The sequence below is a fragment of the Babylonia areolata genome, chromosome 1 (assembly GCF_041734735.1).
Source record: "Babylonia areolata isolate BAREFJ2019XMU chromosome 1, ASM4173473v1, whole genome shotgun sequence".
Classification (NCBI taxonomy): domain Eukaryota; kingdom Metazoa; phylum Mollusca; class Gastropoda; order Neogastropoda; family Buccinidae; genus Babylonia; species Babylonia areolata.
This window is the reverse complement of record NC_134876.1, coordinates 39373530-39396831: the sequence shown is the minus strand read 5'-3', so window position 1 is coordinate 39396831 and position 23302 is coordinate 39373530. Positions and strand designations below refer to the sequence as shown.

The 23302-nt window shown below is 40.0% G+C and overlaps 1 protein-coding gene across 1 annotated transcript; it reads left to right on the top strand.

Annotated features, from left to right (window-relative positions):
* Positions 1 to 19: 19 nt before the first annotated feature.
* On the top strand, positions 20 to 23302 carry LOC143282798 (uncharacterized). Its single transcript, XM_076588578.1, has 6 exons — positions 20 to 125; positions 10557 to 10663; positions 11626 to 11763; positions 14270 to 14403; positions 16591 to 16742; positions 17405 to 23302. The coding sequence occupies exons 1-6, from the start codon at positions 116 to 118 to the stop codon at positions 17452 to 17454; spliced, it is 591 nt and encodes a 196-aa protein (XP_076444693.1). The 5' UTR covers positions 20 to 115; the 3' UTR covers positions 17455 to 23302.

The following is a 23302-nucleotide window of genomic DNA, read 5'->3' as shown; positions in this document are numbered from 1 at the left end:
CTGTTGCAAATGGCAAATGGTTACTCCCCGCTATCGAACATTTCCGTTGGAGATCGCAACACACGATCTTTTTGCCAACTTCGACTAAAAAGTGAAAAACTAAAAAGTTTTCATCATGCCAAGAGGTGAGAACAATTATAGATAACATATTCCTTTAGAGTAACTACAAATATCATTATTGTGAGTGATATACTTCTGACGAAATACTCCCCTCCACATGGTCATGTTCTGATCACTCCACCAGCTGTGGAATGGGGGAAAAATACGTACAAAATCGCGCGTCATTACTCATGGTGATAGTGGTACTGTTCTTTTGTTTTCACAATCTACAAAGGGGGGACGAAATCGGAATTTTCTTTAATTCGTTTAAACATTTTAAGATAATACAAGCACTGAAGAAGACAAGTTTTCTTTTTTCTTTTTTTTCTTTTTTTTTGGCGGGGTATAGAGGTCGGCGAGGTATACATTATAAAAAGATATTGGCCGGCGCTGGGCACCGATCCAGGATCGATGTGCAGAGAACAGCATGACAACGGATATAAAGTTGAATTTTCGGTCAATGAAAGTCTATGTGGACATTTCTTGATTCTTGAGTTTGTTCTGCATGGATGATTCACCAATGGCTAATACTAATTGAACCGTGCACATTAAAGTCCAAACAGAAATCACACTCTTGATCAACAAATTGGTCACATGACCCACAACACATCGTCCTGACTTGCCATATCTCCCACCAAAATTACCAATGAACTCCCACTATTTTATTTGTTTTACTTTTTGTGTGTGGGTGTGTGTGTTTTTTGTTTGTTTGGGGTTTTTTTGTTTACCAACGAACTCCCACCAAAATCATTATATGTTACGATTACCAATGCCATTCAAAGACGCCACGAAACACCGAACATTGAGAATCAACACCCATTTACTTCAAAAGATATTGCCCTTGTCGTTACTCTCCCAGCACGATACCCTCTGTACCTACCTCACTACCTGATTCTTTCCCTCAGACAGATTCATTGATAGACAAGTACAGCTGTAGAGTCACTTTTTCTTGGCAAAACTGTCCAGTTGTGCATGCCTAAAATTTGTGTTATTGATTATGTCACGCTCCATATGAGACCGGACGAATAACCCCCACCCAACCCAGCACTAACACCCTGACACCACAAACACAGACTATAACAGGAGAAGAGTTCAATATAAATTTATTAAGCACATGGAGCAGACAATACACAGAGTTTAAAAGACGACAGAAAACAACAAAGCACACAATTACGAAGACAAGTTATCCAGCAAATTAAAGGGTGAAATGGCACAAACGTGGGAATAATCACAACTGATCCTTCAAGTGAAGGGCAATGGGCTCATGAGTGAATAAATTCACTTCTGGAGGAAAATAGACGAATAGCACATGAGTGTGTGTGATTGTGTGAATATGTGTGTAGAGTGACATGGAAACAAGCACAACGATGAAGTAATGACGACGATGATGAAGTAGCGACGGCGAAGAGCGAAGAACAGTAAGTGACGACGACGAAGAACAGGTAACAGTAAGTAACGATGACAAAGAACAGTAAGTGACGACGACGAAGAACAGTACGTGACGAAGTCGAAGAAGAGCGAAGAACAGTAAGTGACGACGATGAAGAACAGGTAACAGTAAGTAACGACGGTGAAGAAAAGTGACGACGAAGACGAAGAACACTGACTACGACGACGATGAGCACCGAGACAGCTGAGCACCAGGCCAGAGAATGCTGGCGACGGAAAGCAGTGGCAGGTGGCAGCAGCCCACGGAGGCTGGCAGTGGAATTCCAGGGAAGACAGTGGATGGTCAGTGGAAGGGTAGAGAAGTCCGTGGATGGACAGGGAAGTCAGTGGAAGACACGGAAAGTGGGAACGCAGACTTTCTGGTGCAAAGAATAGAGATCAGGTTGGATCACCATTGTGTTCAGCTTCCACAAGAGTCACACCTCGTGTTACATGCAGGAAGACCCAGACACTGTTGACCTGCCCAAACAATCCCTCTTCAGCCTGGACAGAAACTGACCTGGAAACTTTTATTCAAAGACAGAAAATTATCCCAGTGCTGATAACCACAGTTACAGATCTGAAACCCAAGAGTTCTAAACCGTCGAACCTCTGCTTGACCAAACACCAGTGCTGATGATCACAACTGCAGATCTGAAACTGAATAGATCTAAATCGTCGAACATCTACTTGACCAGACAGCAATCAGTCTCACATTGACCAAACTTAACAACGCTAACTCAACTATAATTATCTGAACAGTGAACGCCACTATTAAAACATAGATCTAACCATATAGATTTGTCTGCATTTCAAAACCACTTATGGAACTCGTGTCGACTAGGCAGTAAACTTGCTTCAACCCAGTGAGCAAAAATTAATTATTAGGAACTTACAGACATTGAGAATGGTGAAACAGATTTGAAGTAGAATCCATTTAATCCCTTCCAAAGCAAAAATACCACACTCCTTAAATCACATAAGTCTACAACAATTCAAGGCATATTTTGCACACCACGAACTCATTGCAAGCTTAACCTTCACGTCTCTTCACTCACCCCCAGAAAAAGACAGTTACCACTCCGCTAACCAAAATCTGTGACACTGAACAGCTTATGCTATTTTGGATCAGCGTCTTTGATTGGACATCCTCTCGTTAGACCACCATGATGACTGATCTTCTCACTGGATTGCCCCAGAACGTTCTGCCGACCGGTTGAAAACCCAACACTAGCTACTCTGTCGGAATCCTCCTCTCTTATTAACGGACATGAACATATACCGAACAGAAAAAAATTCTTAACACATAAGGATTAAACAACATGGCTGAACTGTCTATACAGTCTTGTCTTACCTTTCAGGCAGGTACTGCTACCCAGATGCTGAAAGGCACAGAACACCGAATGAAGAGCACCAAACACTCGGAGGAAAAGCTATCCCCACTGCAGAGTGCAAAACCGGGCAAACAGCCCTGAAGAGAGCAAAGCAGACACGACTGCCTCCAGTGCTAGTCGCGGGCGAAAAGCCTAGAATCCTGTCACTGACTGACCAGCTCAGGAAAGGTTGATCACAGTTCAGTGACAGCCTGAACTGAGACACAGATTCCCGTGCAGTCAGCACAACCCCCACCGCTCTCCAGCTGAATGGGGTGGGAGAACAAGGAGGGGTTAAGGCACACACACCTTGGTTTGTCATGAGATGTGACAGATTACTGAATTCTGCTTTCTTGTAAAATTCCATGAATGTGTTCTCATCTGACCAACTAGCTGCCTGGAGAATGGTGGCAAGCTTTTGCTGCACTTGGGCAGTGTGTGGCATGTGTTTTTCAGGCTGACTCTCACAGTCTCAGCAGATCTGATATTTTCAGCGGAAGAGTAGTTGATTTCAGAGGAAAGAAATTTTCAGAGAAAAAATGATGAGTACATTTTATTTTCGACTTTTCATCCAGTGCTCATTATTGTTTTATTTTCAGCTTTCTGGATAGGCCCCCAATTCTCTTAGAAATCATAAATTTCGTTTTCGGACCACTGCACCTAACAGGGGGCCTAAGGCAGCCCCTGGACCCCAGCCGATTTTCAGAGGAAACTCCTGGACAGTTCCTCAGCCTGGTTTTTTGTCCTGCTTGAATGCTCCCTCTGAAACTAGTGAAAGATAATCATTACAGCATAGGAAGAGCAACCCTCGAAACTGAGCCTCTCAAACCAAACACAAAAGAGTACTGGTGGATGGATCATATCTGATCTGTCACCTGTCATTTGAGGAGGCCTGCAAGTGACAGTTCTAGGTCCTCTCCTCTTGTTCTTCATTCATGACCAATGAGACCAACTTCATGCAAAAATTTAACAGTTTGCTGATGACTGTTTCGTCTGTCAAACTTTTCAAAGTTCAAACCATCATGACAAAGGAGGACTACAAGCTTCTCCAGGAAGACATCAACAGCTTGATAGCCTAGGAGCAAGAATGAGGCATCGAGTTTCACCCCCAAACGTTTTATGTTCCAGTCTGCATAAGACCCAAAAAGTCCATCAGCTTTAACCCCATACCTGCCAAACATTTTGACAATTTTGTCATTGCTTATGCTATTTGTGGAGGAAAATCTTGGGGGTTCCACTTAAGTGCAAAACAAATGTGCACTACTTCCTTAAATACAAAGATATCTCCTTGAAATTTTGCATGATGATTGCTCATACACTGTACTATATGCAGATAATAAAGTTGTAATTCCATTGCATAATTGTTGTTTAAATCTTAGGCCAAGATTATTTTTTCATGAAAACAACTTAATAAGTGTTTAGAATTCTCTTCAATACAATTAAATCCAGGATTTGCAGTCAAATTTGTTTTCATTGGGTGCCTGTGGCCCAGGAATACACCAGGGCTAGATGAAGGAACTGGCCTGCCAGCTATGTGTAGGCACCCAGACCAACAGACCATGGGCCCCCCTCTCCCTGCCCCCTTGTGGTGAGCTTGACTGACCACCTTTCTACTCAGTCCCATTCCCTTTCCAGCTATCCGTGTAGGAAAACAGTGCTTGAACTTGCAACTGTTTCATGTTCTCTGTCACTTTACTTCTGGCCTGCTACAGACACAGACTGATCAGTCTCTGGTACAAAACTAAAGCACTGCTACTAGTGTTAGTGACTGAGTGTGAGTGTTACTTTCATGTTGTGTCATGAAGCGGGTTGTGAATTTATTATTTTAATCCATATCTATACCAGAACCATCACCCTCATCACTACACAGGCTTTCTTCCCCAGTCTCCATATTTTCCAGTATTTCCTGAACCACTTCTAAGGCTGTAACTCTTCGAAAAATGAGCTGATATTGATCATTGCTGAAAAGCATCATTTTAACCAACTGTGTCTGCAAGTAGCCTCTCAAAGCCCAACCCCTCGTCCTCGTCGTGGGAGGTGGAAACAGGTAATGCTGGCCAACGGGGCTCTGGTGAAGCTGCGACAGGCCTAGCAAGCCGGCGGTGGATTAACTCTTGCTCAAGAAATTAAAAGGAAAAAGAAACGGACGGATCAAAATGGAAAACGAACTGGAAACGGAAAAGGACAACGAGAAAGAACTAGTACTTGGAACATGTGTGGACTCAGAGACAAGGAGCCAGAAGTCATTGACTTCATGAAGAGATGGAAAATACCAATAATGGGAATCTCAGACTGCAGACGGAAGGGAACTGGAATCAAACAGATCCACGAGGACTATGTCCTCATTTGGAGTGGTGTGGATATAACAACAAGAGCAACACATGGCGTAGGTTTTATCCTGCACCCAGACACAGCAAAGAATGTGCTGGAAACAGATTTTATCTCGGAGAGGATCATCAAAATCCGAGTAAGAGAACGGAAGACCGTAAACTTCATCCAAGCTTACGCACCTTGCAATGACTCTTACAGTGAAGAACAAAAGGAGGAATTCTTTGAGAAGTTAGCAGACACCATAAGCACAGTCCCAGACAAGGAAGAACTTATTGTCATGGGAGATTTCAACGGAAGAGTAGGCAAAAGAAGAGCACCTTGGGACCAGCACCTTGGCCCACACAGTGACACTAACACAGAGTGCAACTACAACGGGGAACAGCTTTTAGCACTGTGTGCAGAACATGGCCTATGGATCACAAACACTTTTTACCAACACAGACCCAGCCAGAAACAAACTTGGTACAGATGGAAATATCTGAATGTGTCATCACAGATAGATTTCATCTTGACACGTATAGACGAACGGAGCAGTCACAGATGCGAGATCCATTCCAAACGCAGCTTTGGACACTGACCACCGTCCGGTGATCCTATTCACAAAACAGAGGAGTGAAAGACCAAGGAGAAAGAAGAAGAAAGCATCAGACAAGCAGATCAACTTAAGAAAACTCCAAAAGGAAGAAGTAAGACAGGAAGTGGAAACTGAAGTCACAAAGAAGCTTGAAGAAGTGGACAGCACAGATATGACAGCAGAAGAAGCATGGTCAGTGTTCAAGAACACACTGACAGAGACACTCAGGAAAGCATGCGGTACAAAGAACACCGGAAAAGGGAAGGCGAAACAGACAGCTTGGTGGAATGACACAGTAAAGGAGGCCGTCAAAGAAAAGAAGGAGCTGTTCAAGGTGTGGTTAAAATCAAAGCTAGATGAGGATTATGTGAGGTATAGACTGGCAGGACGACACTGTAAGAGGACAGTCAGAAGCGCCAAGGAACAGTCATGGAAGAAATATGGCGAGGAATTAAGTGAACTGTGCAAGCAGTCACCACGACAGTTCTACAAAAGTGTCAAAGCAATGAGACTACGAGATGAGCCATACAGCCCAACAACAGTGGTCAATGACAAAGATGGGAACCCTCTCAGTAAGGAAGACAGCATCAAAAATAGATGGCAGGAATATTTCAAGGAACTTTTGAACCCAAGCAGCCAAAATACCACACAGATCCAGTTTCATCCACACCACCCAGAAGAAGAAGAACCAAACATTTTAAGATCAGAGGTACAGCAGGCACTAAAGACCAGCCCAAGGAACAAAGCAGCAGGCATTGATGGCATTACAACTGAAGCCATCCTGGCATGTGGAGAAACAGGAATCACCTGGCTGACCACAATATTCCAGAAAGCATGGATGGAGAGGACAGTCCCGGAAGACTGGCAGAGAGCAGTTGTGGTACCAATCTGGAAGAAGAAAGGCAGCAAAAAAGACTGCAGCATGTATCGAGGAATTTCCCTCCTGAGCCACACAGGAAAGATGTACGCTGATGTACGCAAAGATCTTGGAACAGCGTACAAGGTGGAACCATTACTGAGTGAGGCGCAGATGGGCTTCAGAAAAGGAAGAGGGTGTACAGACGCTATCTTCGCTCTCAGGCAACTGAGCGAAAAGACAATCGAGCACAACAGAGAACTAAATCTTGTGTTTGTAGACCTGGAGAAAGCATTTGACCGAGTGGACAGAAACAAGCTATGGCAAACGCTCGAAGAGTACAGCATCAGGGGACAACTGTTGGACAACATCAGAGCCATCTACAACAACAGTATGAGTGCAGTCCGCACCCAAAACGGACTCACAGACTGGTTCGAGGTGTCATCTGGAGTGAGACAAGGGTGTGTTCTATCACCGTTACTTTTCATCATATACATGGATAAAATCACAAAAGAAGCAAACCCCAACCCAGAAGATCTGAATGAGATGCTGTTCGCAGATGACCAAAGCCTGGCACATGAGAAAGAAGAACAACTTCAAGAGCACACAGACAGACTGAACACACAGTGCGAGGAGCTCAACATGAAGATCAGCATCAGCAAAACCGAGACGATGAAGGTCAGCAGAACACCTGGCAACCTAAACATCAACGTCAATGGAATTCCGCTGAAACAAGTCAGCGAGTTCAAGTATCTCGGCAGTATTTTCTCGGAAGATGGACGTCTCAACAGAGAGATTGAGACGAGAGTACAGAAGGCTAACAGCGTCAGCTACCAGCTTGCCCCACTCCTCAAACATCCCAACATCCCCATTGAGACCAAAGCCAAACTCATTACCTCCATCTTCATCCCCACCTTGACCTACCAGTGCCAGACATGGACCCTGACAAAAGGTCTGGAACGCAAAATAACCACTTGCGAGATGCGATGTCTGAGGAGAGCCGTCAACAAGACCAGACGGGACATGATCAGAAACACCAGGATCAGAGAAATGGTGGGAACAACACCTGTCCTCCACCATATCCAAAGGCAAACGATCAGATGGTTTGGACATCTAACACGTATGGCACCTCACCAGATGGCCAGTAAAGCGTACAACAAAAGGATATCAGGATACAAGGCAAGAGGAAGACCAAGGAAGACCTGGATTGACGGTGTGAAAGAAACCCTGAAGACCCACAACATTCCACCCAACGAGGCCTTCCAGCTTGCCAGGGCCCGTCAGCTCTTTCTCCCCTCGACGCCCTAGATGGTACAAGAGGACGGATAAAGAAAGAAAGAAGAAGTGTCTGCAAGTGACTTAGTATTTCCCACTGCCTATGAGCCAAACAGTACACTATTACACTGTCTGGAACCCCCACAGAGAAGACCAAACAAAGAAAATGAAACAGTGCAAAGAAGAGCTGCAAGATATGTTACCAACCAGTAAGAGAGGAGGGCATAAATTGTGAGTCACTGAAGATAGCGCACACCAACCTTCAGCTTCTACTGTCAAATAAGATTATCAACAATATGTTCCTGTCGTTCTCAAAAGTTCAGGCAAGAGTCAGCTGGAACTGATATCTTTAAATTTAGCTTCCTTCCAAGAACTTTTCCAGTCTGGAACTTCAGCCATCAAGGGGGGCCTGAAAACTGTATTCTTTTGAAGTAGATCAGTGTTTCAGGTTTAACCAAAGTAGGGCAGATGAAATCCAAACTGTACAAAACCCCTCTAAGCTAAAGTTGGACTTGAACGGGGCAACGTCAACAGGGCCAAGGGGACATCCATGTTCTTCAAAATGTAACAGGTTGATTGCATAGGAGTAGACTGAGTACACTGGTGACTGTTTCCATTCTGCTGTTCAGTTGCTGTTCTTACCAAAATCAAATTATTGAATAATTCTGTTTTGCTGAATAGAAGGGCAAAGCCTGTGCTGTTCTTGATTGTTGTTCTTTCTACAGGTTCTCAGATTCATGGAATCATATTGTTCCTGTTTTAATGTTGGTCTGGATCTTCCGGTGACAAGAACCTTCGTGATAGTAAGACTGGAGTTTGTCCTGTGCAGGGTTGTGAGGTGGATGAATTTTTGATGTTCCGTAAGACGTGGGAGTCAAGTCTTGTAACTGTACAGTTGTAGCATGCGAGTCATGCAATCTGGATCCCTGGACCTATCTGTGTAGGGGCCACTGCACCATTTAGAGTGGCCAGTTGCAGGTCTGCGTAGGTAGCTGCCAACTACCGCTAGCTTTTTTTTCCTTTTTTTTTTTTAATTGACTACTAATGACTACAGTAGTTACATGTGTTGTCCCAAATCTGTTTCAACAGTGGCCAAAACTGGCCACTACAACTGAAGTGAACATGAGGTGAAATAACTTCTTCCAGTCCTGAAATCTCTTGGACAACAGACCTCAGCAGAACAATGGGCAATACTTAGTGTGATTTAATAATAGTGCAACAGAATTATTGACTTATAGTTCATAAGCCATACTTGATTTCTGTAAAGATGGACATTGGCTCACTGTCCCAGTAGAGAACATGTGAAGATTTATAGCTTGCAGACTACCACCCACAAGACTAGACCCACAAGACTAGTTTGCAAATGAAACTGGATCACATGTGTCCTGGCCTCTGCTACAATTGATGTTTTCAAACATCACCAATGACTGCGTTTTCAAAAGACTGTTCAAGAAAGAGTCAAGACTAGGCACTGGAGGAAGGGACAGGCTGTTGACAGTCCAATCCATATATATAAGTTTTCTTATGAGAGGTCTGCAACAGACTGACTAACTCAAGATGTCATTGGTTTCCTTATTTATGATTAACTGTCAGAAGAGTCATCATAGTAAACTGATATATATATCAGTAATAAATTACCTTATTCCCATTTTCAAGGTTCACACGGTGTCTTTGAAAAATGACAAGACAACTTTCAGGACTGGAAGAGACTTTGAGACTCCTCCACACCTTCCCCCAATATCATCAAGAAAAGTCTTAGAATTTTCATGAAAACTTCTCCCCAAGGCTAAAATATTGAATATATCTTAATATTTTATGGTAGAGTGGTAGCCTAGTGCTAAGATGTATGAAAATTTGAAAGATTCATGTTAAAAGGGTTGTCCTGGGCAAAATTCTTTAGAAAAAAATTCAGTTAATAGGAGAACAAGTACACATATAGGCAGAAAAGAAGGGATTGCAATGGAGTATGGACTGTAGTGACATGCTCTCCCTGTGGAGGGCAGCCCAGATTTCACATTGAGAAATCTGTTGTGACAACACAATACAATACATTGCAATACAATACAATACAGTGTAAGGGCATGCAATGTGTACTACTGCCAGGAGGGGGAGGAGGGTGCACAATAAAAGATCCTGTCATCAGGGCTTATTATTATGCCTAAAAATGCATCCTTGATGCTTTAAAAATGGAAAGGACACAGAGCATGTTCATCAAGTGGATCCATTGGTTCTGAAAATGTTGACAGTTGGATGAACACATTCAAAGCATTAAAATCCTATGACTAGGCTTTTATTAGTAACGTCTTAGTTTTACACTAGTATGATATACTCCGAAGAAAAGTTGTTTCCCTTGACGTTTTGGCCCAGACATCAAGTCAGTTATGACTAGAATGTTATATATATGTCTGCCATAGTATTAGTGTAGCAATGCTGATTTCATTAGATTTAGAATATGCATCATTAGATTTAGTGTGACCCTTGAAGAGTGAAAGGTAATCAGGGACCACGAAGAATTGCAGTAAAAGTTACTAAAACTAAAAGAATCCCCAGGACCCCAAAGATTTTTAACTTATCAGAAGCCCTGGTTGTCATCGTCACTGAGGCATTCTTGGTCTTGCAGGAGGAGGGCGTGGAAAACGTAGTCACAAAGGCCAGAGGCGGCAGTTCACGCAACCTGAAGATCTCAAAGCTGCTGCTGAGAAGGAAGAACGAGAGCGACAATGGAGGGTAATCAGAAGTTGTTGTTTTTTACAGACAAAATATATGGTGTTTTACTACTGCTAGTAGTTAAGATATCCATCAGCATATCACTTCCAACAACTGTTAACAGTGAACAGCGTATTGTCAGGAAATCACTGTCACTGCACAGAGGTGTGTTTGTCAACTGTATTAACTTTTGAAAGAATGCTTATTATAAGAGGAAGCTGATTTGACAATGCTAAAAATAAAGATAAGTACTAGGTAATAACCATGCTTAGAGAAAATGTTTATTCTTCAATCTTTTTATTACAAAGCCCCATTTGATTTTTTGTAAAATTGTATACAGACAATACATGTACATAGTTATATTTTTTTACCAGCCACTGTAGCAAAGTTGTTAGCCTTGTGGACTAATGGCTGGTAGGACATGGGTTTGATTCCCAATCAGGTGGGTTTTTCAGCCCACAACCAGTTCCTAACCAAAGTTAAATGTGCGCTTAAATAGGAAGACTGGGACCACACAGTAGAGTATCATCCACTCTCAGGCTTGCTTAACTCCAAGATATCATTATGACAGGAAGTGTAGGGTACAACCTTGTCATGTTGTCCCAAACTTAATGGACCTTCATAGCAACATTGTCATCATCACAGTCCTCCTCTTCCATCATCCAAATTCTGTGGTCTTTCATGCCATGCTCTCATGGTGACCTCAATTTCGATCCCCCTCCACTTCCATGCTTGGGGTGAAGGTCTGTCAAAGTCTTGGTGTCAGCAGAATCATGGGGGACTGTCAGAGGGATGTGGTGGCAGTCTCCACGCTGAGGGAGACGCTCGCTCAGCCTGACTCCGTGACTAATCAGTTATTATCATCAATAAGGGGCTTAATAGGTTGTGTCCACAGAATGAGCAGCGTGAGAGTAATGCCTCTGAAACGGTGCATATGATGGGACAGCAAAAATATATATATACATGTATATGTATTTCCACAGAGGCAACGAGGCATTGATAGTGACGAAGAGGAAAAAGGAGAAGAAAACAAAGAGAAAACTGAGGAAGGGGCATCTGCTCCCGCTTCCACTACTGCTGACAAGTCATCATCAGAAGAAGAAGAGGAAAGCAGTGATGAGGTAAGGCTATTTTGTCTCTTGTTAGAAAGAAGAAATACCCATTTTCTTGACACTATTTGGAGTATTATTGTACTGTGGAAATAGCGCGTTTGGTTACGCTGCTGGTCAGGCATCTGCTTGGCAGATGTGGTGTAGCGTATATGGTTTTGTCCGAACGCAGTGACGCCTCCTTGAGCTACTGAAACTGAAACTAAAACTGTGGAAATAAAGAGTCTGAGGTCATCTTCATTCTGCATGTTAATGAAATGTGATGAATCCAGGGCTTGACATTTACTTTTTTTCCCACTTGCCCAGTGGGGCAAGTCACTGGAAAATTCACTTGCCTGGACAGAATTTTCACTTGCCCAACTTTCAGAAACTTACATGCATCACCAAATGCTCACATGCGCTCACACACAAACACACACACACGAAGTAGTCAAACCCTTTTCTTTAACTGATGTTTGTTTTGTTGGGTTTCACCAAAGATAACTGTTTTATCTCAGTCTCACTTGACAAAACACTGCCTTTGGCATGTTTTTGCAGTTGACTGTCAGCCACAGAAATTATTTCTTTTTTTAACTTCCACTGCAAACAGCAACATGCAGAGTTAAAAAGAAAAGCCAGCATTTGCACTGTGAGACAAACAATGTCAGGAACTAACAGATCAAAGTACGATTCTGTTAGATGGGGTCAACAGTTTCTGTTTCTCACTTGCCTGTTCGGACAACTGTTGAAAATTCACTTGCCAGGATGGCCACACCAGGATGGGTTTCACTTGTTCTCACCCGGCATCAGAGACACAGAGAGAGAGTGTGTGTGAGTGAAAGGGGATGGTGAAGGGTCACAGTTCCAGAGAGGGAAGGTGGTACAGCTGTTCTATCTACATAGAGGTTGCTCAGCAACGGAGCTTTCCACACTGGCCTTTGATAGTGTCGATCCCCTCAGCAAAACTTGACTTTGACCCTTACCCTGCCTCCATCCTTTCTACTATTCCCAGTCTGACCATGTAAAAAAGGGGGGGCGGGGGAGGGGGGGTTAAGGATAAGCAAGTCTGTGATATGGGATGTGGTGTCTGGCAGAAGGGAGCAAAAGAAGGTTAGGGTGGGGTTGAAGGAGTGAGAAGGTGGGAGGATTGTGGAGGTCATGTCTGTGTTGACTTAGTTTAAGTTATGATTCTACAGAATGGCCGTTTCCGTTTTTGATTAACCAACTTGACCTAAACACTGAGACTGAGAGGTGAGGGAGAGAGAGTGAGAGAGACAGAGAGAAAGAGAGACTGAATGAGACAGAAAGGCAGTCAGATCACGGTCAAAGAAATGGAGGGGAGGGTGGTGTGATTTTGACAACCTTGCCAGTGGAGGGGTGAGGTGTAAGTGGAAGAGAGGGTGGGAGGGGGAGGAAGATGGGCACAGCCATCCATGTAGGTTGCCCTCTTGTACTGACTACAGACAGGTTGGCTATCATGTAATACAGACGGGCAGGTGCGGTGAACTTTTCACTCTCCTCCAAAGAACCAGTCACCACGCGAGCAGTGTCAAAACTTTGCTGTTGTGGACCTGGAACTCTGGTTGGCCAAAACATTTTTTTCTATCCTCCTAAGTTGTACTGAAATCTATTTTCGTGTACTGGTGTATTCAAAGTCAAAATGATGTACAAATTACCCCAAAATGGTACTGGTAAACAGGCCTGTCATAGACACAAATTCTGTTGTTTTTTTGTTTAAAGTGGGATGACATTAGAGTATGTTGCGACATGATTTTTTATTTGTGATGTGATGGGCGGAAGATGAACTACGCTTTAAGACAAATTACCATTGGCTCTCCAAAAATAGCAACCAATGGCAAATCACCTTTTACAGCTGCATGATAGCTCTCTTTTTCTGGTGACCACTTGTCACAGTCAGACTCAAAACATCGTCTGGTAGAGGAAGAGTGTCAGACGATCTGGTGTCAGGAGCGTGATGGATATTTTTGAAAACAAAATATGCTATTCTTGGAAATTATAACTTGCCCCATTGGGCAAGTTCGGTAAGGGCAATACTTGCCCGACACGATGATCTACTTGCCCCGGGCAGTCAAGCAACCATTAATGCCAGACCCTGAAATCCCATAAAGCATTGTGCTAAACATTTTGTAGTTGTTGATTTACTCCAACAGGACATACTGTTATGAATTTACTAATTATACAAAATTCATGCTTGTTTGTAAGTCTTCTGAAGAAAAAAAAATCTTCAAAGGAATATATTATTTGGATGCCAGAACTTCAATTTCCCGTTACTATTTAGCGTATTCTTTTGTGACAGTGAAAACTAAATATACACACATACACAAACACTCACACACACTGATAATAATGTGATAATATATGGAAATTAGGATGTTTTGATGTTAACACAATAATCATCAAAACTGGGTATTCATGAATTTTAGAGCAGCCATGACACATGTAGAAGAGTCATCACTGCTTTCATGAAGTCTTACTGAGGGAAGTGGTACCAGGTTATCGTGTTTTTGTTTTGTTACAGGATAATCCAAGAGCAAAGGGGGTAGAACATCTGATTGCCATTGAGAACCCAAACAGAGCAGGTGGCAAACGGAACAAGAAAGTTTCAGAGCTTGGAGATGCTCCTACAACAACTAATCTATCTCGTCGAGAAAGGTGAGCAGTTAATCAATACAATGCTCACTGGCCTTTGTCAGCCATTTCAAGTACTTGTACTTGCATTTTTCGAGAACAGACACAGCTAGCTATTCTTAGTTTGCACATAAACAGGTCACCAGGGTCAAAATCATAAAAAATCTCAATTTTTACACATTCGCATCTTTTTGTTTTAAGTCCTTTCTTTGTTGTCGGTAAGTATTTTGGCACAAAACACCTGAAACTATAGTATAATCTGTATTCATATTCATGCCTGTCAAAACCATCTAAAATAAAAGAACAGAAAAAAAAAATGCACTAATTTGCCCTATTTCAGTGTCAAGCTGAAAGCAATAAAGACATGGAATTTTGCCTTGCAAAATGATAATTTTTGATATATGGAAATGAGCAGTGAACAGGCATTGGTAGTCTCCCAGAGAACCTTCTGAATCATGTTAACATATGAGCACAGTGTTTTTTACTTGCTTTTCGCTTGCTACCCTCGAAGAATTGCATCTTTAGCCAGGTCACTTAGAATTAAGCTAAGTTTCTGACTCAAAAATTTCGCTACATTGTTAATTCTATTAAAAGTTCAGGGTTTCTGCGATACATGTATCGCTACATTGTTAATTCTATTAAAAGTTCAGAGTTTCTGCAATACAGTGTAATTAATTAATGTTTCACTCACAGTTTGTGTGACTTAAAATAATTCAGAGAAAGACACATGAGTGCCGCCCATTTGAACCCCTTGGAGCAAATTGTTGAGTTTTCAAACAGCAGTACACCATTCAACACTGTTAGTCTCCTATATGCGCTACAGAGAGAAGAGGAAAAACCCAACAAACATTCTTAGATGTGATGTCACCAACCACAGCTGTTGTGACTCAGCTGCCAATATATCTGATGACAAATTTGGGGATCTAAATTACTGCCACCCTCTTGACTTCATCCGTCCTGATAGTGAAAGGCACATTTTGCATCTGTTCTGTGTTTTGATCCAACAAACTATTGCCAAACGTTATACTTAGATATGAGAGTAAAACATTTTAATTTTATCAAATTTCGAGATTTATTTCACAAGTGCACATAAATTGAAAACACCAGCAGTGCAAGATTCACTCTTTACTTTGCAACTTTCAGAACATTTGGGTCAAGGCTTTTTGGAAAATTTGTCAGCCTGTGATGTGGCTATACACATCATGAATGTATTTAATAAACATTGTTTAGATCTCAGATTTATCAGCATTACAGGCATGAAATATTAAGTTTTGTTCAAATGCGCATGCAGCATGTCACTCCTCCACTACTCTGTATTGTATTACGTCACTCCTACACTCTTTTCCACCTGTTCTGTAACACTGTCAGTGTCAGTTTGTGTTGGCTGGTTGGCTGGCTGGTTGGTTGTATTTAGATTGCCGATTGCTTGTATATTAAAATTTGGTGACCATTCTTGACTTAACTACAGAAACTATGGATTTTCCAGTGCTTTTTTTTTCATATGGAAATTTGTAGTTTATTTAATTCTGAATCTTTTGACACCAAGTTACTGATCAGGATGATTCTTTTTCCAAAGTTACAGCAGACAAAGATGTTTGTTTTTTGTTGTTGGTTTGGTGGTGGTGTTTTTTTTTTTTAATGATTCGATTACTCCCCTTTCAGGAATACCAACTTTGAAAAAAAAAAAAAAAAAAAAGGAAAAAGCTACGATAGTCAGAACATTTCTAGTTGTTTATTTGTTTTTTGTTTTCCTTTGATGTTGTTTTTGCATGTTAATCTGTGAATTTAAAACTCAGAAAATACGTAAACGTCAAAAATGATAAATTTGCTTTGGTCTGGTTTTCACTTGCTGTGTCACAAAACAGATGTGCTTTCAAATAAAGTCTGTTTACACAAGCATAAAACAAGCAGAAGCAGCTCATCAGAATGATGAAAAAAAGATGATAAAATATACCTCTCACAATCACATTTTAATTTCTATAAGAACTTGAACATGTAACAATACGTATTCTAGCCCATTTGTTTTTCTTTCTTTTTTATTACACTGTCAGCATTGTTCATTCTAAATGATAAGCAAACTAGAAACTTCCCAAATGAAATATGAGTCAATTAGAATTGAAAGCCTTGTTCACAAGTTCCTTTAAAGATATATTTTTTATTCAGTATGTCCATTAAACAATATGCTGCTTTTTGTCATTTTTTTTTTCTCAGAGAAGAATTAGAAAAACAAGAGGCTCGCCGGCGATACCAACAGATGCATGTTGCTGGCAAAACAGAAGAAGCACAAGCTGACCTGGCTCGTCTAGCAATCATCAGGAAACAGCGTGAAGAAGCTGCACGCAAAAAAGAAGAAGAACGGAAAGGTAGGGTGCACATAGGAGTAGATCATGTGTGAGTGCACATTGTTTTCTCCTTTTTAATGATTCATTTGGTGGTTTGGTTACTTTTCTCCAGGAGTTTCGTATTGATCAATTTGAGCCCCTCCCAATGTAATTCCGACTTCTTTTTTTATTTTTTTTATTTTTTATTTTTATTAGATTTAATGTGTGTGCTGAAAGGGATGTTTCATTAATCCTTTTGTAAGTGCTGGTCAAATTGACTTCAGTTTTGAATCAAAGGCAATTTAAAAAACGAAAAAACAAAAACTTTCAGCTTATGAGAAAACCTTTTGTCTCCCCAAGGAAATGAAAGCATATTATTAGATGTGTTGTGCTGTGTTTCTGGAGTTTTATGAATATAAATTGAACATATTACTGTGGGGAACTTAGGATTGGGGAATTTGTTCATATTGATATTACCTGGTATACCTGTTTAAGTGGGTGGGTGTAATGTTGATAGAAAATTGTATATATGTATGACAAGTTGATTGAAAATTGTACATATACATATGAATGAGTGGATGTAATAATGACTAAGATGCAAGCCCATGGTTCTGGGTTTCTTTTACTCTGTGCAGTAATTTATTTCTTGAGACAAAACTAGAACATTATTAATTAATTCTGTATGTGTTACATGTGTTTTACAGCCAGAGAAGCAAGCAAGGATGCAGCTGCTAAAACCAAGGGAAAATCCTGACCCAGCTTTGAAGTTGCTATGCTAGGTGTTTACACAAATTACAGTGTTGTCTTGACCCTGGTGCTTCCACCAGCATTTCTGCCATGGCACGTTTGTAAGATTTTAACATGTTCTGTCCTCAAAGTTTGTTCAGTGATCAGTGTGTCCAAAGTAATATGAGGGCATTACATACATGGATGCAAAATATTTTTGTCATTGGAAGATAGGTTCGCAGAAAACATTAGCTTATTAAAATGAATGGAATTATATGCACTGGGTGAATTAGGGTCCACTCTTAAGATGACTTCATGGAAGAACAAGAGCCATCATCTGTGATTTAAACAAACTCATTCTAGTCTTAAAGAACCTTTGGGTGTTTAGTGATAGGTTTCAAGGTTCCTGAACTAAATTTAATTTCTTGGGTTGTTTGCCGTCTGATCTCTGAAACAGACATTAGTATCTAAACGAAAAGGCTTACTAAAGACTTCTATGCTTTGTCTTTTTGTGGCAATGTAGATGGTAAAAGTTGAAAGAAATAAATATATATAATATTCAAAATGATGGATGACATTTGTCTGTCAAGATGGATGCTTCTTTGTCAGGATGGGTTATGTGTCCAGTACAGAAATTATTCACTGCAAATTATATTTGAAAAAGTCCATTACCAAATAACCCTCAAAATAAAAACAAGGAACTGTCTGTTGAGACAGATTTCTCTACCACCACCAGAATACTGCAAATGAAATTAAGGAATACAGACAGTATGAAAGTTATATTTGTAAATGATCTAGTATGAGAGATAGTTCTTTTAGTAAATAACCTCTCCGAGATGTATCCATGGCACAACACTCAAGAATATTAGTAAATGATCTAGTATGAGAGATAGTTCTTTTAGTAAATAACCTCTCCGAGATGTATCCATGGCACAATACTCAAGAATATTAGTAAATGATCTAGTATGAGAGATAGTTCTTTTAGTAAATAACCTCTCCGAGATGTATCCATGGCACAACACTCAATAATAATATGAAGAGGAAGAAAGCCACTGAATAAAACCAATAGTGTTTTCTCAGCAGACAAAATTTTATAACTGACTGTTTCTTCTTTCTCAGTGATGTCAAAAAGTATGGCTGTTATCTGAAACTGAATAAAAGCAGTATATTTGCTACTTTGTCCTATAAGGAACATGGTTTGGAAATGTAACTTTTCATGAGTGTTTTTTCCTGCATAGTTTGGAGAAAGAACTGATTTGTTTGAAGTCCAGAATTGAGGGAAATTATGTAGGCCTGTCTTTTTTTTAACTGCAGAAGGACAAGGGCTGGGGTCAGACCTTTCACATGTACATATTTGGTTCATCAAGCTAACACCATTTTCAAACTATATTAAAGTAGTTGTGATGAAATTGCCTTTGTATTTTTTATTCAATCATTGTTGTCGTAATGGTTTTGCTTGATCGTTGGATCCTGTTTACTTTGAGGAATGACAATGTCCTGAGAATGCTTCTTTTTTTTTTTCCATTTGGCACATATTTGACCTAAAGAATACTGTCAAATGAAAAGGTGTGCAAAATGTTGGAAATGTCCAAAATACGCTTACAGCTTAAAGTATTTGTTTTTTTCTCTTCATGCTAGACTATGGTTGAAGGTTGAAACATGTTCAAATTCATGACACCCACAAATGTTATGAGGATGTAATTCTCAAGCTATACCCTATTTCTTTTTGACTTGCAAGTGAATCAAAAATGAATTCATGTAATCACCCACTTCAAGTTTTCAGTTGACCCATCTATGTGTGGGTGGGGGTCGGGGGGTGGAGGTCTGTTTAATTATGTGTGTTTGTGTGTCTTAAACTTCATCAATAGCAGTTTCTCACCTGCCACAGATGAAGAGGAATCAAATTTGAATAATGATATAAGTCCAGGAAAAGAAAGAAGGGAAAAAAGAGTTCCATCAACATTATTATGCAGGAAGTTTTAGAACTGAAACAAAACTGTTTCATAAACAGACACATCACTTTGGTGAGGATATTAAACAGTACTTCCTTTAGCATAAGGAGGAAAGAATTCTCAGTTTAGAACATCTGAAAAATTCAGATGCATGGAGAAAATTTAGCTGAAGGTGTACACATCAAAACTTGACACGTCTGTCAAGAAACAAGTACTTCCTTCTATTGACATGCAAAACATTTAAATACTTGTGAACAGAGTCCAGCAAATAGGAAATTCTTTCACTTCTCATTTCAAAGCAGACTGAGGAATTTTGTTGTTAACCTGATATCCCAGGTACAGCATCATTTCATTGAGCAGTTATACTTTGTAAACTACAGTGTCTGATCTGGCTTATGATAATTCCCCCACCCCCCTCCCTCCCAAAAAAAGAAAAAAAATGCAGACAGAAGCAAAAGCATTATAAATTAATACATTTTTTAAAATTGCTGTTTTATACCACTGAACCTCACATCTGTCCATTCAAATATGCTAGGTCACGCACACTGATTACTCACAAATCTCGCCTTTCCTTGGTCAGTTCTTAACATGACTGCATAGTGTGAAGCACACTGGATCAGGATGCAAGCAGTAGAGTAAGCAAAATATATGAGGCCTCATTCATCTGCCTTACAAAAGAACACACACACACACAGCAAACCAATTTCAACAATACCATCAAGCATCTTTTTATTTAAAGAAAATACTATCCAATTAACTTTATCAAATAATTTTAAGCATGCATAATATTTTTTTTAAATGTTTGAAAACAAATTGGTAAAACAGTGCACTTACGATCATTCACAACAATTTTTTGTTACATCTTCTGCAATATTCAATTTTTTTTTAATTAAAAACTAATTGAACCAGTTTCTTTCTCCATTTTGAATGAAATTATTTTTTTTTTTATATACAGTTAAACAACCAGTGCCTTTAACTTTTTGAATAAGTTTTACATTTGCATATCCACAAACATTTACTAAAATTTCTACGTAAGTGTAAAACATGCATTAACCCTTTGACTACCAGAGAAAAGGATTGGATATTAAAATAATGTATCAGAAACAAAAATTAACCCTTTTGCTGCCAGGAAAATAAGATTTAAGAGAAATCTATTTGCCAGGGTTTTTTCACAAAAAAACTGGTATAAATTTTCAAAAAAGTCTGTGCTCTTTGCTATTGGAGAAAGACCCATAAAAGTATATATTTTCTGACAGGTAAATGAATAAGGAATACAAAACACATGATGTTTTCCCGTTTTATGTATTTTTAGTGACATGCTGTTGTTTTCAAATCAGTGGGTTTTGGGGTTGGGTTTTTTTTTTTCACATTTTCAACTTGTTCATTACAAACATTAGTCAGGTAATTTGCACTAAAATATATTTTCTGGACAAATGGATATCTGTACACACAAAATCATACTAGAACAACAACAATAAATTTTGTTTAAAAAACAGATAGATACACAATGCATTGTGACTTCTCCAAGTGATAATATTGATGTAAGGCCACGCCCCACTCCTCTTCACCCCTCTCACACGGTCACTTTATCCAGTTCTCATCAGACTGCGTTGGCTGAGTGCCAAGAAAATCACCCACACTGTGTCCTGCTAAAAATTCGGTCACTTCTGTCGTCTGCTAAACCTGTACAGCCGGCATTACTTACTGATGGTCTATCTTGGCCACTCTCTTGATTGCTCCCTTTAGTTTCTATCAAAACGTCCTATAAATGTTCATCATTGTCTTCTCCTTCGAAATTACGCTTCAAGTCTTTCTGAGCATCAGCTAAAGAAAGCAATCTTGGTTGATTTAGTTCGCAACAATCGCATGTCTTGAGCATGGCGTCAGTCCGTCATTTTGTTGAGCGAGCAAGGAGAGGAGCCAGGCAAACACTACGACAGTATTCCAACCAAAACGTTCAAATAAAGGACTGCCTCATGACGTAGATAGTGTTTCTAGCTATGAATAGAATCTAGAAAGATTCTGCGAGCTAAATCTACCAGTATTTTTGTCAGCGAACTGAATGCAAACCAGGGAAAAGTCCGAATATTTTGATGACGAATTATCTCGTCATTGTGGCAGCGAAGCGTACATGCTTGTGATGACGAGTTATCTCGTCATATAGGCAGCCTAGGGGTTAATAGAAGCATATGTGCCAATGAAGTACATCCAACAATAAAAGGCTCATATGTAGATGTATTTATAAGCAAGTTTTTATGTGTATGACTATTTTTAACTCCCCTTATAAGCAGCCAAACTCCCATTTCCAGAAATGTGCATGTTCATGTTTCTATCACCATCCAAACCTTGACATGGATTTCAGGTTCTTTACCATGCATATTTGATCCTTTACTTGTGCTACCATAAAGGAGATAATCATAAAGGCACTGGCAGGTCCACACATAAGCTGACTTGGGAGACTGAAAAAAAACTCCACTCTCTTGATCCACCAGACACAAATACCAGAACCGGAATCAAACTCGCGACCCTCAGAATGAAAGTTCAAAGCTAGTAGAAACATATAGCTATAGCACCTGTCAATGGTGAATTCAGTCATAATAATTTTATTGTGTTACAGACTGATAGCTACCAACAAAGATAACCTTGATTTATTAATATTATTTTCCAATGGAAATGCAGTAGAAAAACATTCAAGTTTATGACTTATGCAAGGAATTATTTTTAAGATTAGATACATGGGTAAATATTAATATGAACTTATATAAACACAATGAGAATATGGAATGGGGCATCAGGAGACCAAAAAATTGTGTGATTTTTAGATGATCATGAAATGCACTAGATAATTCTGTACTGTTAACATCAAATCTGTCGTCTATGCCATTTCTGTTCTTCATATTACCGATTTGTGTGTGTGTGTGCATATTTTCTTTTCACATTCTGACAACAGCCTTTTCCTCCAACAAACACAACCACACTCACCATCAGTTGATGTTCCTGGCTCTCTGATGTCATTTCTGGATGCAAATTATCAGTACCAATTAGATTTAATTGATCACCTTCACCTCTAACAATGCTTTCATTACATCACTTTCATCTGTTAATTCAAACAAATAATGATCCAGACCGCAGTGACATGTTTTTGACTCTTCGTCCTAAAGAAAAATTGAAAGAAAAATGGTTAAGAACCTACCTCAGAATGAAAGAAAATAATACCATTTGTGTTGAATCATCAACAATCACATGACCACTCATCAAACAATCAGAGCACTGTACAGCAGTGCCGCCTGAACTACAGATAATTCTACAGCCAGGTGAGATCTTTTCTCAGGACACTTATGCTAGCCCTGAAGCTAAATCAATTGACCCCTGTCCTGACAGGTAGCCTCAAGCATTAATCTACCTGTTTTAACTTGTTTCAGGTGTCTGCTGGCACTTTCCACACCAACCCCCAGTTTGAAACTGACCAGTTTATAGGATAAAGAAAAACAAATGCTTAATGACTAGAGGTGTTTCCCAAATCTCCCATATCTAGGGGAGAGAGGGAATGATGAAAATGATTTAGCATCCCTGCCCTTCAGAGTGAAGGGTTAAGAGAGAAGAGGTTGTAAAAAGCAAATAGTTTTCTGACCTATGGAGCAAAGGGATGAAGGTTTTTTTTCTGTTCCTCAAATATTGGAAAATAAAAGCATAGTTCGTTCTGGGGTCATTCCTACACAGCCAGGTTTTCTTTCTCATTAAAAGCTATGTTTTTGGAAAATGATACAGTGAATGCATATTGATAAGTTGCTGAAAACATGCCAACTTGTGTTTGGCTTCGTTCGTTCTTTAGTTTAACGTCTTTTCACTGTGTTTGGCTCTGTGATGTGCAATATGCATAACAGATTGTTGAACTTTTGATCTGTGAAAAAGCAAGGAAGGGTT

Excerpts from the sequence above, each read along its gene's own strand:
- LOC143282798 (XM_076588578.1), top strand. Across the intron at positions 10,664-11,625 it reads AACGAGAGCGACAATGGAGG|AGGCAACGAGGCATTGATAG; the intron begins GTAATCAGAAGT and ends GTATTTCCACAG. Across the intron at positions 11,764-14,269 it reads AAGAGGAAAGCAGTGATGAG|GATAATCCAAGAGCAAAGGG; the intron begins GTAAGGCTATTT and ends GTTTTGTTACAG.